General features: G+C 37.4%; 1 protein-coding gene across 14 annotated transcripts in view; it reads left to right on the forward strand.

Annotated features, from left to right (window-relative positions):
• UNC80 (unc-80 homolog, NALCN channel complex subunit) overlaps positions 1 to 14,582 on the forward strand; it is a 234,133-nt gene that overhangs the window by 112,623 nt on the left and 106,928 nt on the right. For 11 of the 14 annotated variants that reach the window (XM_055380463.1, XM_055380468.1, XM_055380470.1 and 8 more), the window contains exons 26-28: positions 4,274 to 4,439; positions 10,349 to 10,552; positions 12,499 to 12,599. In XM_055380463.1, coding sequence (XP_055236438.1) covers positions 4,274 to 4,439; positions 10,349 to 10,552; positions 12,499 to 12,599 — 471 coding nt within the window. The remainder of the gene's footprint in view (positions 1 to 4,273; positions 4,440 to 10,348; positions 10,553 to 12,498; positions 12,600 to 14,582) is intronic. The other 3 variants (XM_031008742.2, XM_031008743.2, XM_031008744.2) reach the window with 1 other exon arrangement.

Below are 14,582 nucleotides of genomic sequence, written 5' to 3' on the forward strand. Positions count from 1 at the left end.
TGTTATTTCACTTAGGATAATGTCTTCAGAGTTCATCCATGTTGTCACATATGTCAGAATTTCCTTCTTTTTTAAGGCTATATGGTTTTTTAAGAAATGGCACTAAACAGTAAATCCACAGAGTAAGCATAAATACAGCCAAAGTGACATTTTTTCACCAGATAGATCCTTAAATGTAACTTAATTAGCGTGCTTCCCCCTCTCCCCTACAAAGAAACAACTTCTGGTAGCATTTTGTAAACCATGCAATTAAATTATGTCTAAACAAAGGAAAAGGCAGCATTTTTATAAGATTTATAGTCTAAAACAGCATAAGCAAATTTTTTTCTAAATATTATCTTCTAAACTTGAGAACAACAGAGGAATATTTTTTAAACGAAATTTTGTTTATAAAACTGCTGGTCTACTAAAATGTTTCCCAGTTGAATTAGTGAGACCAATCGATGATGACTAAGCAACATGTAATGAAAACAGTAATTCCCATCAAATGCATAGATGAGTCTATAATAATAAAGAGGAAGGTGGTAAGGAGGTCTTTGTATGTCTACATTCATTTGTTACGGAAAACAGCATATTGGGTCCTTTTGTGCAGTATTGTGCTAGAGGCTGTACCAACCATGCCAACAGAATTTAACAAATCAGGTTATAAAAAAATATACTGCTGAAACTTGCTTAGCCATATGCAGAAAATTGAAATAGGACCCTTTCCTTACACCTTAGACAAAAATTAACTCAAGATGGGTTAAAGACAAATGATTTTATTATAAAGATGCATACATGTTTATGTTCATTGCAACACTATTCACAGTAGCAAAGACATGGAATCAACCCAAATACCCATCAATAATAGACTGGATAAAGAAAATGTTGTACATATACACCATGGAATACTATGCAGCCATAAAAAGGAATGAGATTATCTCCTTTGCAGGGACATGGATGGATCTGGAAGCTATTATCCTCAGCAAACTAACAAAGGAACAGAAAACCAAACACCGCATGTTCTCACTTGTAAGTGGGAGCTGAACAATGAGAACACATGGCAACAGGGAGGGGAACAACACACACTGGGGTCTGGTGGTGTGGGGGTGGGGGTTGGGAGAGCATCGGGATAAATAGCTAATGCATGCAGGGCTCAATACTTCAGTGATAGTTTGACAGGTGCAGCAGACCACCATGGCACACGTTTGCCTATGTAACAAACCTGCACGTCCTGCACATGTATCCTGAAACTTAAAATTAAATTAAATTAATTCTTTTTAAAAAAAGAAAAAAAAACCACTGGATTTCAAAGATTTCTAAAGTTAAAAAAATCAGAAGCAAAATACAATTCATAGCTACCAAAACAAAACTAATGAATATTTATTGAGAATAAAGTATGAGCAAGGTGGTGTGATGGTTGCAGGGATGGGGATGAAGGTGATACAGAGATAACTATATTGTAACAGGAGAACCAACATACAAAAAATTACTTTCTGAAGCAAAATGTAAGAGGGTCCCTGAGAAAGTAGCAGAGAGCCACGGCTAGCCAAAGAAGGGGCTGAACAGCTCTGATGAACCTTCTTGGAAGAGGTCATATTTGAATGTAGCTTTGAAAGACTAGGTAGGATTTGGGCAAGCAGATAAAAGAAGAAATTGGAAGGGAGAACTACTTTTGTGAATCAGAATTATTATATGATTGCTTCTTATCCCAACTAAGAAATTTTCCTCATTAGATTTGGCTACCACAATGGAAGGAAGATTAGGTTATTTTTTTTTCTAAAAGGGATTAATTTCAGGGAAGCACTTACATTTATAGAATATTCTTGATGATGGTAAAATAGATTCCATGTAGTTCCTATATTTTTCTAGGTGTGATTTAATTTTCTGAGTCAAAGTGTAACTTCTGTTCTTAAGCCAAAAGGACAAGAAACAAAATGTAGAGTCTAAAATGTTAACTTTTTTTTTTTTTTTTGAGATGGAGTTTCACTCTTGTTGCCCAGGCTGGAGTGCAATGGTGTGATCTTGGCTCACTGCAACCTCCACCTTCCAGTTTTAAGTGATTCTCCTGATTCTCCTGCCTCAACCTCCTGCATAGCTGGGACTACAGGCACCTGCCATCACACCCACCTAATTTTTGTATTTTTAGTAGGGACAGGGTTTCACCATATTGGCCAGGCTGGTCTCGAACTCCTGGCCTCATGATCGGCCTGCCTTGGCCTCTCAAACTGCTGGGATTACAGGTGTGAGCCACTGTGCCCAGCCTAAAATTTTATCTTATTGATGAGCATCAAAAGCATAAGATTTTAATCTTGGTGCAAACTTTTTAAAAATCTTTTAAAAAATTACAAAATATTTTTATTTTTTATATTTATTTGAATCTAAGAGTTTATTATGTCATAATTAGAAAAATACAGTATAAAAATAAAATTAGAATTTTATATATATTTTTAGGTACTCCAAAAGTACTTTATAAGTTAATAATTACATATGATCTTGACCAGGCACAGTGGCTAATGGCTGCAATCCCAACACTTTGGGAGGCTGAGGTGGGAGGATCACTTGAGGTCCAGAGTTTGAGACTAGCCTGGACAACATAGCAAGACCCCATATCTACAAAAAAATTAAAAAATTAGAAAATTAAAAATAAAAAAGAATAAATATGATCTTTAGGATAAACAAATCTCTATTCACAGGACAAGTCAAATTCTCAATTTGGGGCCTCAGAGACCAAACTTCTATTAAGTAATTACTCTCCTCAAGGCTTACTTTATTATATGAGATCATTGTGTTTAGCCTCAGATGGTGATGGAACTCCTGTCATACTTAAATCCTCTTAGAAGGGAGTAAGAAATTCCCCCAATGTGTGATACTGCTTTGAGGCTCTGGCCTTCATGCATGAGGTTTCTTAAGGCTGAACTGCCTTTCCCCACTTGTTTGCCAAACTATCTTTACTTAATCCTCAAGACTTAACTCAAACATCAACTCTTTATTCATTTTATATTTCTGCTGTAACAAACTACCAGAAATTTAGCTGTTTATAGCAGCACAAACATGTCACAGTTCTGGAGGTCAGAAATCCAAGGCAGGTATTGCTGGGCTAAAATCAAGGCATTGGCAAGGCTGCATCCATTCCTAGGGCTCTAGGGAAGAATCTGTTTCCTCACCCTTTATTCATCATCTAGAGGCCACCCACATTTCTTGGCTTATAGCCCTTTCCTTCGTCTTTTTATTATTATTTTTTATTTATTTTTTGAGAGAGTTTCCCTCTTGTTGCCCAGGCTGGAGTGCAATGGTGCAATCTCAGCTCACCACAACCTCCATCTCCCAGGTTCAAGCAATTCTCCTGCCTCAGCCTCCTGAGTAGCTAGGATTACAGGCATGCGCCACCACGCCCGGCTAATTTTGTATTTTTAGTATAGACGGGGTTTTTTCTCCATGTTGGTCAGGCTGGTCTCAAACTGCCGACTTCAGGTGTTCTGCCCGCCTCAGCCTCCCAAAGTGCTGGGATTACAGGTGTGAGCCACCGAGCCTGGCCCCTCCATCTTTATAGCTAGAAACATCGCATCTCTCTCATCTTTCTTTCATAGCCACAGCTTCCTCTGACTACAGCCTGGAAAGGCTCTCCACTTTTAAGGATTAGTGATTGGGCCCGTTTAGCTAGCCCAGAATAATCTCCCAGTCTTAAGGTCCTTAGCCTTAATCACATCTACAAAATCCTTGTTGCCATGTAAGGCAACATATTCACAGGTCCCAGGGATTAGGGCATCTTTGGGGGGCTGTTATTCTGTCCAGCACAGTTCCGAGTCTGATTTCCGAGCTCCTACTCTCAGTCTTAAAATTTATCACTTGTTTGCCTTCTCAGTTTCTATCTTGGGATTCTGAACTCCTTTAGAGATTAAAAAAAGTTCCTTATTTATCCTTCAGTACCTAACACATCCATGCTTGATGCATGATTTTTAAATAAGAGATAAAGGCCAAAGATGCAGCCAAAACTGTGGACAAAGAGTTAGAAGGTAAGGAAGATAGTTGTGGATTTGGATCAAGGCCTATGCTTTTGGAAGGTAAAGCATGTGAGGAAAAGGGGAAAAATACTATGAATTAGGAAAGATTTTATTTATTTTTTAAGTCAAGAATAGCTTTGCATGGTCACAATCTAAAATTAGCGTCAGATAAAGGAATCTGGCTGTTTAAACGCAGTTGTGTATAATTCAAAATGGTGGGAGGCTTGCAGCGAGACCAATGCAGTGCTGGGGAGATGCCAGCACTCATGTGCTCCTCACTGGCATTTTAGGACTTGGAGAGCTGCAGACTTCGTTTGGATCCCGAGTTGGACCGGCACAGATATGAGAGGAAGATCAGCTTTGCTGGGGTCCTGGACGAAAATGAAGACTCAAAAGATTCTCTCCACAGCAGCAGCCACACTCTCAAATCAGATGCAGGAGTCGAGGAGAAGAAAGGTATGGAAACACAAAGGTTCCTTCATGTTTCAGGGTTTCTCGTTTCTCATAGGATATTTGCACTAGGGTCTAAACTACAAAATTGTGTACCCAAATTGTTGACTTCCTACAATACTGACTGTGTAGGCTTTATGATGGAAAATCATGCTTGTTAGAAGTTGGTCTCTGCAGTCAGAGAGGCCTGGCTTCCAATTCCAGCTCAGAAACTCTCCATATTCCATTACAGCTATAAGATGAACCATTATTTGATTTACCAATAAGAAAAGAAAAATACTCCCAATTGAACTTTTACATAATGCTCTCTTATCACTTAGCTTGTCTTTTATTGGTTTTTTTTGTTTGTTTGTTGCTTTTTTATTTGTTTGCTTTTTGTGAGACAGAGTCTCACTCTGTCTCCCAGGCTGGAGTGCAGTGGCGCAATCTCGGCCCACTGCAACTTCCGCCTCCCAGGTTCCAGTGATTCTCCTGCCTCAGCCTCCCTAGTAGCTAGGATTACAGGCGCCCGCCACCACGCCCGGCTAATTTTTGTATTTTTTTTCTTTTCTTAATATGCTTTTATTAAAATGTAAAACATAATAAAATGAGAAAAAATAATATTATGTTTCTCAATTATCTTAACATCAATGGCATCTATTCACACGAAATTCTTGGGGACCATTACTTAATGTGAAACTAATTTGGTAAATAGAATCTCGTTTTAAAAACTACACCTCTGCTAAACACTTGTAGGGCTAATCTCATCAATTAATAAAGCACTAGGCTTATTTAATCATTTTTGTGAAACTATGAAGACAGAAAGAACAGCTACAGTCTTTCTGCATTGCTAAATGCACATTAAACAAGTTCCATAACCATGGAATAGACCAGATATTAACCAGATATGAAGTTTTTATATTTGATTGTTTAAATGGGAGACTACTTTATGAGTCTTCAAGTAATATACTCATCCTACAGGTTGCTTGTAATTTTTTCAATAGATAAGAATGACCCAGAAAAGTTATTTATGGAACCATGTTATTTAAGAAAGATAAAAGTGTTACAGCGTTTACAGAATTTCTTTTGGCCTGGCTAAGGATGTTTTCTAGACAGTGGTATTTTAAAAATAGTTCAGTATTTTCCATCTGTACATATCATTTCCATTATAATTAACTTAAATTCACCCACTTGTATGCACATACACACCTTGGCCTAATTTGGTCATTCATGTTTCTGTCTCTCTGTCCCTAGGTCTTTTTATTTTTATTTTTTATACTTTAAGCTCTGGGATACATGTGCAGAACGTGCATGTTTGTTACATAGGTATAGACGTGCTGTGGTGGTTTGCTGCACCCATCAACCTGTCATCTACATTAGGTGTTTCTCCTAATGCAATCACTCCCCTAGCCCGCCACCCACAGACAGGCCCTGGTGAGTGATGTTCCCCTCCCTATGTTCATGTTTCTCATTGCTCAACTCCCACTTATGAGTGAGAACATGCGTTGTTTGTTTTCTGTTCCTGTGTTAGTTTGCTGAGAATGATGGTTTCCAGCTTCATTCATGTCCCTGCAAAGGACATGAACTCATCCTTTTTTATAGCTGCATAGTATTCCATGGTGTATATGTGCCACATTTTCTTAATTTTTGTATTGTTAGTAGAGATGAGATTTCACCACTTTAGCCAGGCTGGTCTCAAACTCCTGACCTCAGGTGATCCACCTGCCTCGGCCTCCCAACAGGTGTGAGCCAACGTGCCCAGCTGCTTGTCTTTTATTCTTATTGAAAAAGGACATTCAGACCTAATTAGAAGTAGTTTACTATTATTATTATTATTATTATTATATATCATTCTTGTGCAATCCTATATGTATATATATAAATAAAATTAACTGGTTAAGGTTTTTGTAAAGTATCTTCAACTCAGAGTTTAAATGTCTTAATTACTTTTCAACTCACAGTTATCTAATGTCTATGTTTCTATGTGTAATAATGTCCTCTGTGCCATCACAATGTTAGTGATGCATCATTTCTTAAATGGATTTATAAAAAAAAGTAAAGTTTTTTGTGCTAGTTACTTAAGCCAACTTGCACCCATATGAAGTTAGCCCACCTTTAGTCCCTCTTCAGCAGTGTTGCTAAACACATCTGACTTACCCACCTCACCCACCCACCCACCCCTCACTATCACTTGATTCCTTAGGGTTAAAAGATCCCGTCACTCATTCTGTTTAACTTTTTGCTGGTGCTTTACATTTTCACAGAGACAAGCAATAACAAAGTGTCGCAACTGCTACCTGGTGCAAGTGATCATAAGATGTCATCTCTTGCATGACAAATACCAATTTCCAGATATGTTAAAATGTGAACAAGTTGTGCATCTTAAAATGGGTGATATATAGTAACTCACTATGTGGCCTTGTCCAAGTTATTTACCTTCTAAGCCACAGTTCTCTTTTCTGTAAAACTGGGTTAACAGCTACTGCATTGCGATGTTGAAAACTTTTAATAAGACAATGCAAGTGAAGTGTAAACTTAATACCTGGTGAATTGTAGGTACACAATAAATAGCTATTGTTGTTGGGTTTTTAAATATACATAATACATCTAGATTAGAACCCACATAGAAAATCCTAATTATGAACTAAAGATTGCAAAGTTTTAAGTTGCCCTCTAGAGCCTCCTTTAAACTGCCAACTTTACTATTTGATTTTGCCATTTTAAAAATTCCATTGCCTTTCCATGTTTTTCCAATGAATTTCAATTAAAAGAACATCTGCACATTTGCTAGAAGAGTCAAAAATGATTTTATGTGTTGAAGTATTTTCTAGCATCCTATAGACAATGACTCAATAAATTTTGGATAACAGCACATGAACGATTCTTAGAAGGAATAGCCCTGTATAGAGAAAACACACAATATTTAAAAGGGAATAGATATACATTGGGAAAAGTTTGAATAGTTCAAGATCAAAATGTTTTCACAACATTTTTAAAATACAGATAATCATATATCATATTCTATTGAATTTATGGCCAAAAGAGGCCATGTTGCAGGAAGGATAAGTCAAGTCTTGAGCAATTTTTGAGTATGAAGAAGTATCAAATGAATATTTTTTTCAAATATTACTTACTTCAGACAATTATACTGCATATGACGAGAAGCTTCCCTCTTTTAAACATATCCCAAAGAGATTTTAATTTAGAAGGCAGTCTTTTCTTTCCTTATTCAAAGTTATTATGCTAATTATATTTAAGATAGGAGATAATTCCTAATATTACACAATTAAACTTCAGCAGAGTAAAATTTACACCATTTTATAAAATAAAATATCTGATTAATTTTAAGAACTTTAATTTGATGATGATTATTTATGTAAATTGGCTTTAATATTTCAACACTCAAATGCTGAATATTTTTTCTACACACAGAATGGTTATGTTAACATATGAAAGTTGTTTAATAAACAAAGAATGGAAAACTGGAGTTATAAGTTAAATGAGAATATATCCATAAAATGTCCTTAATCAGTTGACGAAAATCTTCCCAAAGATTCCTAAATATTCCTTAATCCATTTGACAAGCTGTCAGCTACTAAAGCCAATATGAAAATGAAGACAATAGAGACACTGCTAATTACAGTTTTTAAAATTTTATACCATTTGGTTTTATAAAACCTTAAGATGCCAGTTCTTGAAATAAACACCCTGAGGACAATTCAGATTCTACCAGGAAAACTTCAAGTGAAATAATCATTTAGAATAGTAGAAGATGGGTCGGAAATGTATGCAAAGGGCAAACAGGGTCTGGTAGATGTGGTTAGAAATTTAATTTTGTTTTAAGTGCATTAGAGTTGTTGGTAGGTTTTACCAGAAATGTGATATAAGGTGTGTATTTATGATTTATGCATTTAAAAGATGACTTAATCTATGGGAGTAGAAGGAAAGGTGAAGCAGTTATGTAGTTACATTAGTCCAGGGAAAAGGGGATGGAGCTGTCAAAATCCTATGATATTTTGAAATGTACAGCCAGCAGGACTTGCTAATTGATACAATGTGAGGTGAAAGAAAAGGCCAAAGATGTTTTATCCAATTTAGATGGATTTGTTTCACTTTTGTACTAGTTCTTGTTGTCATGGAGATAAAGGCTAAAATTCAATGCTGCACAATCTCAACTGATGTTTTTCATGTACAATACCAAATATAAATTCTAACTGCTGTGCTCCTTGTAAATAACCAGTGCCATAATTCTGAACTGTAATTTTTCAGTGCTATAGGATATCTCCAACTATACTTTTTGGTGGAACAAGCTCTCAAAATTAAATTTCTTTCTGATTACATTAATTTGAGTTTATTTTGCTGCATCTGTAGGCCAAAAAGTGTCATAAAATTGGGCAAATAATATTAGTGTGTGCCTCTGTAAAAATCTAAGAATTATCTGTTTAATATTTTCTGTGCTTCCGAATCTACTTAGACATGAAATTGCACTCGTAGTCATTACAAAATTTTAATTATTTTCTGTTTCAAACATATTTCAGATGGGTGATAAAGTCTTAATTAAACATAAAAATAATATTGAAAAGTATAGTGTGTGAGTTTTGTGCTATAATTAAAATGCAGCTTTATGGTTCATAGCCTTTGTGGGATTTGTCTAACTGTGCTGCAAGAAATTCCATCCAGATGTGAAATTCTACTCAGATGTGTTCAGGGAGCTCCATGGGGCCTTTGCCAGCTGCATGGTGATAGTTTTAATCTTTCTCCATCACAACAGTAAATCAGAACTTTCACATTATTCAGCAGGAATTCTTCTGACCTCCTTTAAATGGCATTAAAAGTATACATTTAGCTAACGTTTTAGTTATACAAGTTCTATCACAGTCACATTAACTCTCTTATGAATGAGAAACCTGAAACTAACATGCAAACTTTCTGATTGGGAATTTTAAAATATTAATAACTGTGCCTTAAACAATTAGTAAGAAATCTTGTTCATGTCTTAAGAAGGTAAGCTTATAAAATTGGCCCCTTCCTGGTAATGGACTTTAAACCCTGAAAACTTACTTTATCCCACCCTTATAAAATCAATGTGTGAAAACACCAAATCTTGAAAAGGAAGGAGATGTGTATATGACTATGGAAAATAAGGATGCTGTTGATTTAAAGAAAGATAGGTTCAAGTTTAAATGCATTTCTTTTACCCGTTTATTTTCCTCACTGATTACTATTTCTTCCAGAACACTAAAGATGAATAATGCATATTCTTCTTGGTATGCATAGACTGTTTTAAGTTTGGCTCGGGGGGGTTGCACCATTTGGAATCACATCTCACCCAGCCTTTTGACTGAGAGGAGGATAGTATGAAGTCATTAAGCGCATTGAAAATGGAGCCATTTCACACTCATGCTCACCCAAAGCACCCCAGTGAAAACAGATTGTTTAGTGCCTTTTCTGAGGAGCAGAGTGGAAGCCACTGCTGACTATTGGAGAGAGAAGCACCTTTGGTTCTTATTTCTGAATGAGGTATTCCAAAATGAAGGGGTTTACGTGACAGCTTACAGAAGTCTGTAAGTCCCATTTCGAAAGGAAAGCAAAAACAAATGGTTTGTGGTTCTCTTGAATCAAGGAATCCCGCGATACAAGTGTACTAATAGTCCTAGTTGATGCTGCCCCAAAGGCATACTCATGCTAGTGAAACCTGGGCCAGAAAGAGAGCAGGTTGTTCCCAGTTCCGATGAGCTTTGTGTCCAAGAAAGAAGCTGCACCAGCCCTTCCTGGTGGTTCCTGCAGGACTGGGGGCTTGGGAGAAGCTCCTTGTCCAGAGTGCTCATCCAGGCCAACAGAGGAGGCTGATCAGGGACGAGTTGGGGAAAGATGGATATAACACTGGCTGGGGAACACTAGGGGGGAAAAAGCCCTATTTTATTCTTTTAATACAGTTCCCAGCAGGAAGATCAGGATAGGAGGTTCTCGCCTGCTCCAGATTAAAGGAACCCGCAGTTTCCAGGTGAAGAAGGGGGGTTCCTTGTCCAGCATTCGCCGGGTCGGCAGCTTAAAGAGCAGCAAGTTATCACGGCAGGACTCAGAGTCTGAGGCTGAGGAGCTGCAGCTGTCCCAGAGCAGGGACACTGTCACTGACCTAGGTAACATAGAGGAGTGGGGTGTGCAGGGACGTGGGGGGTAGGAAGACAGGGCCCAAGTCCCAAAAGAGCTGAAGTCCATTTTCTTACACATAAATAGATGGAGGATAGAGCCATAGGGTAGACAACCTGTTCAGCCTGAAAACCATACTACCCTTGGTAGAGCAAGGCAGCTCAAGCCTTGATGTGCATATGGGTCACTGGAGAGGCTTGTTAAAATGCAGATTCTGATTCAGCAGATCTGGGGTGGGGATCTGAGATTCTACATGTTTAACAAGCTTTCTGGTGAAGCCGATGCTGCTGATTTCAAGGACGACAGTTTGAGCAGCAAGGATGTGGAGTATTCATTAGGGAAAGAAAACACTTTAATGACAAGGACAGTCTTTGAAATTCAGATGCTTGTGTATTCATTCTTTTGATCAGAACATTCAATGTCAAATGTAATTCCCTTGGGGAGGACTACCTAAAGATTCTCTATATTTTAAAGTCTCTATTTAACAGTATGAACAACCCAAATCTCAGAGAGTAAAGATTGTCTAGACCTGACAATGAGTGATCTTCAACAAGTCATTTAGCTTCTCAGGGATTTGTTTCCTCTGACTACACAGTGAGAATAATTCTTGCCTACAATGCAAGATAAAGATAAATCAGAAGATGACCATACAATGTGTTAAACACCTGAGAATGAAATCAGTGTACAGTCAAAGCATGAGATTTATAGATTGTCATTGTAGGCTCTAAAGAGATTCCAAATACCAAAATATGGCAGTCCAAAATATGGGCCCTAATTAGTATTTTAATAGACAAGCAAAAGATTAAGTAGGCATGAAAGTAGAACTCACCAGCTGCCTAACATTAAATATTAGGTAAAAGTTGAAGCAGATTCACTTTGCCATTCAGTCTCTGTATGCAAGGCAAAATAGAAAGCTCTCCTTACTAGGTAAGTAGTTTCAAAAGTCAGCAAGAAGTGTGGATAAATTATCGATCAAGTCTGCTGAAATAAAAGCTGAGTATATTTAATCAAAGAAGGTTTAAAATAGAAAATGCTTCTGTATCCACCCACCCTCGCCTTTGAAAATAGCTGATTTATGCATTACTTAAGATTCAGCTTATTTCTTAAGGAGACTTTTTTTTAAAGTATATATAACTTCTTTTTTTTACAAGTCTGAAGCTAGAGCATTATCATCAGTTAATTTGGGGAAAAATTATTGCAATTAATTATTTAAATTGATCGATTTATCCTGACCAATTGAGTCAAAATAGCCAGGTTGAAGACATTGTTTTGTCATTAAAAAGATCTATAAAAGTTTTTAGATTTGAGGGGAAAGCTTTGTTGTGTAGTCTACCAAGTAGGGAATTCTTGAGAGATATTTCCTTTATACTTTCACACAGAGAGGAGTTTGAACACAAGGGCTGTCCACAGTTGGACATAATTGCTTTGAAATTTCCTTAGTTTTTCAGAGGTACCTGCCCATCTTTGAAATAGCTCTGATAGTAAAGCCTGGTGGCTAGAGCAATAGCACTAGCTGCAGTCACAGAACAGTGGAGGCAGGCAGCAGTCACTGTGAGGCAGGTTAGTTGCTGTCCCTCCTTAAATACACCTGCAAGGTCTGGTCAGTCTGGAATGGATTTGGGCGCACTCAGTCAATAACTGGCTCATCTCAGCAATTCAAGGACTTGACTCTGTTTTTTTTTTCTCTGCTCCCATCTCTCAAAATGGAAGCCACCATAACAGAGATCATAAATGTCTTTGAAATTGCCAGTTCAGCTGGTGGTGAAGGGAACAGCTCCTGTTAATATTCCTCCAACAAAGTCAATGCTATGCCCTGTAACCCACTGGGCCATGGTAGTCTGCCCTAGGATTCAGAAGCATGGACAACTATACCATACCAACATGCTCTCCAGGGAGACCGAACACTGAAACCTTTCTTGGTATTTTTCTTTTGAAGAAGGGAGTCCTTGGAGTGCAAGCGAGCCCAGCATTGAGCCAGAGGGAATGAGTAATGCCGGCGCGGAGGAGAATTACCACAGAAACATGTCGTGGCTTCATGTAAGTAGGAATCTCAGAAACAGCCCTGAGATCAATTTCTTTTGGCACTGGGGAAGATCCAAGGAGGGAGGACAAGAGATTATACTAAATCATCAATCGAATATAGCCTCCAAGAGAAAGCAGGGGCTTATGTTTTACCTGAATATCTCAACACTCTCTAGGATTGGTATTCTGCTGGATTGTACTCATCTTAAGCGTAACTAAGACCAAGTTTTTTTGGTTATGGCTGGCTTGCGGGTCACCATAAGTCAGGAAAAATCATGAGGCCAGGTTGGTGGTCAAGATAACCTGAGTGACACAGCGTAGGTATCACCATCAGTTTTAAACAGGTTACTGCGAATTTTGAGAGCAAGGTCATGGTGTTGCTCTTGGGTGTGTATTAGATCAAATTTTAAACTGGGGCAAGGACACTCTAAGATGGTGAATGTCGTATGTCCAAGGGTGAGCCAGAGGGCACAGGCAGGAGGTGATCCCAAGGAAACTCTGGGCACGGGGAGGAGTCCAAGACTTGAGCTGAGCATGAAGAAAGAAGTAAGGAGAAAGGTAAGGGAATGTAACCTCAGTTGTACAAGTGGCAGGGTATCCCCAGGACCATCATGGGGGTCACCATTCACCCTGATTTTAATCTGACTTCCTGGAAAAGTCAGATGAGCACTAACTGGTGCATAATGGTCCTCGGATATATGGTGGCTCACCTTCACTATGGAAGCAGTCACCAGAACTGACTGATTTGAGAATCTCTGAGGCAGCTGTTTTTTTAAGGTAAACTTTTTAGTGAACTCTAACCTACCCACTGAAAAGCATACGAAACCTATGTATACAGCTCAATACATTTTTATGAAGTAAATACACCTGTGTAACCACTGCCAGGTTGAGAAAACATTATCAACACCTAAGAAATCCTACGCAGGTCCTCTACCAGACGCTACTCTTCCCTGACGGTAACCACCGTTCTACCTTCTAACACCATAGATTCATTTTGTCTGTTTTTGAAATGCGTGTAATTGGCATCGTATACTACTACTCTGTTGTGTCTGGTTCCTTTTCCTCATATAAATGTAGGTCCTCCAGTTTTGTTGTTCTTCTCCTTCACAATGGCCTGGTCTACTCTTTGCTAGACTCACATCCATTTAGAATCACCCTATTTTAATTAATTAAAAAAAAAACTTCCAAAGCAGCCTTGAGTGTAATGCATAGATGAATTTAAATGAATCATATCTTTATGATATTGAATCTTCCAATGTTTAAAATGGTCACTCCACTAATGTCTGTTCCTCCATTTATTTAGAGCTTCTTTAAATGTCTTTCAATAATGCCTTTTAGTTTTCTGTGTAGTGTTCCATAAATAAACACCTCTGGAAGCGTTGTGTAAGAACAGTGCTATTTCTTCTTTAAATATTTGGAAGAAATCACTGGCCACGCCTTTTAAACCTAAAAATTTCTTTATGGGAGAGTTTTAAATTACAGATTCAATTTATGTAATACAGCTAAGACCATTTAGATTTTATATTTCTTCTGGGAGCAATTCAGGTAAACTGATATTTTTTGCTAAGATTTTTGCATTTAATATCAATATTCAAATTTATCAGCAAAAAGATTGTTTATAATATTCTGTTAAGATCATTTTAAATTCTGTAGGATCTACAGTGATTTACATTTATTGTTTTTGATATTGGTGGATTGTCTTCTCTTCTTTTTTAAATAGTGTCTTTCTAAGAGTTTGTCAATTTTGTCTTTTAAAAGAACCAGAACCAGATTTTCATTTTGTCATTTTTAGAATGTTGAATTTTTGTTTTACTAATATTTTCTATTATCTTCATTACTTTCTTCTACTTTTTTTGAGTTTAATTTGTTTTTGTTTTTTTCTTAACTTCTTGACACGGATACTCAGATCATTGATTTGCAACCACTTTGCTAACATGAATTTAAAGCTATAAATATTATCTAGAAGCAGTTTTAGCTGCATCATGCAAGGTTTGATAT

This window comes from Gorilla gorilla, chromosome 11, assembly GCF_029281585.2.
Source record: "Gorilla gorilla gorilla isolate KB3781 chromosome 11, NHGRI_mGorGor1-v2.1_pri, whole genome shotgun sequence".
In the NCBI taxonomy this organism is placed as follows: domain Eukaryota; kingdom Metazoa; phylum Chordata; class Mammalia; order Primates; family Hominidae; genus Gorilla; species Gorilla gorilla.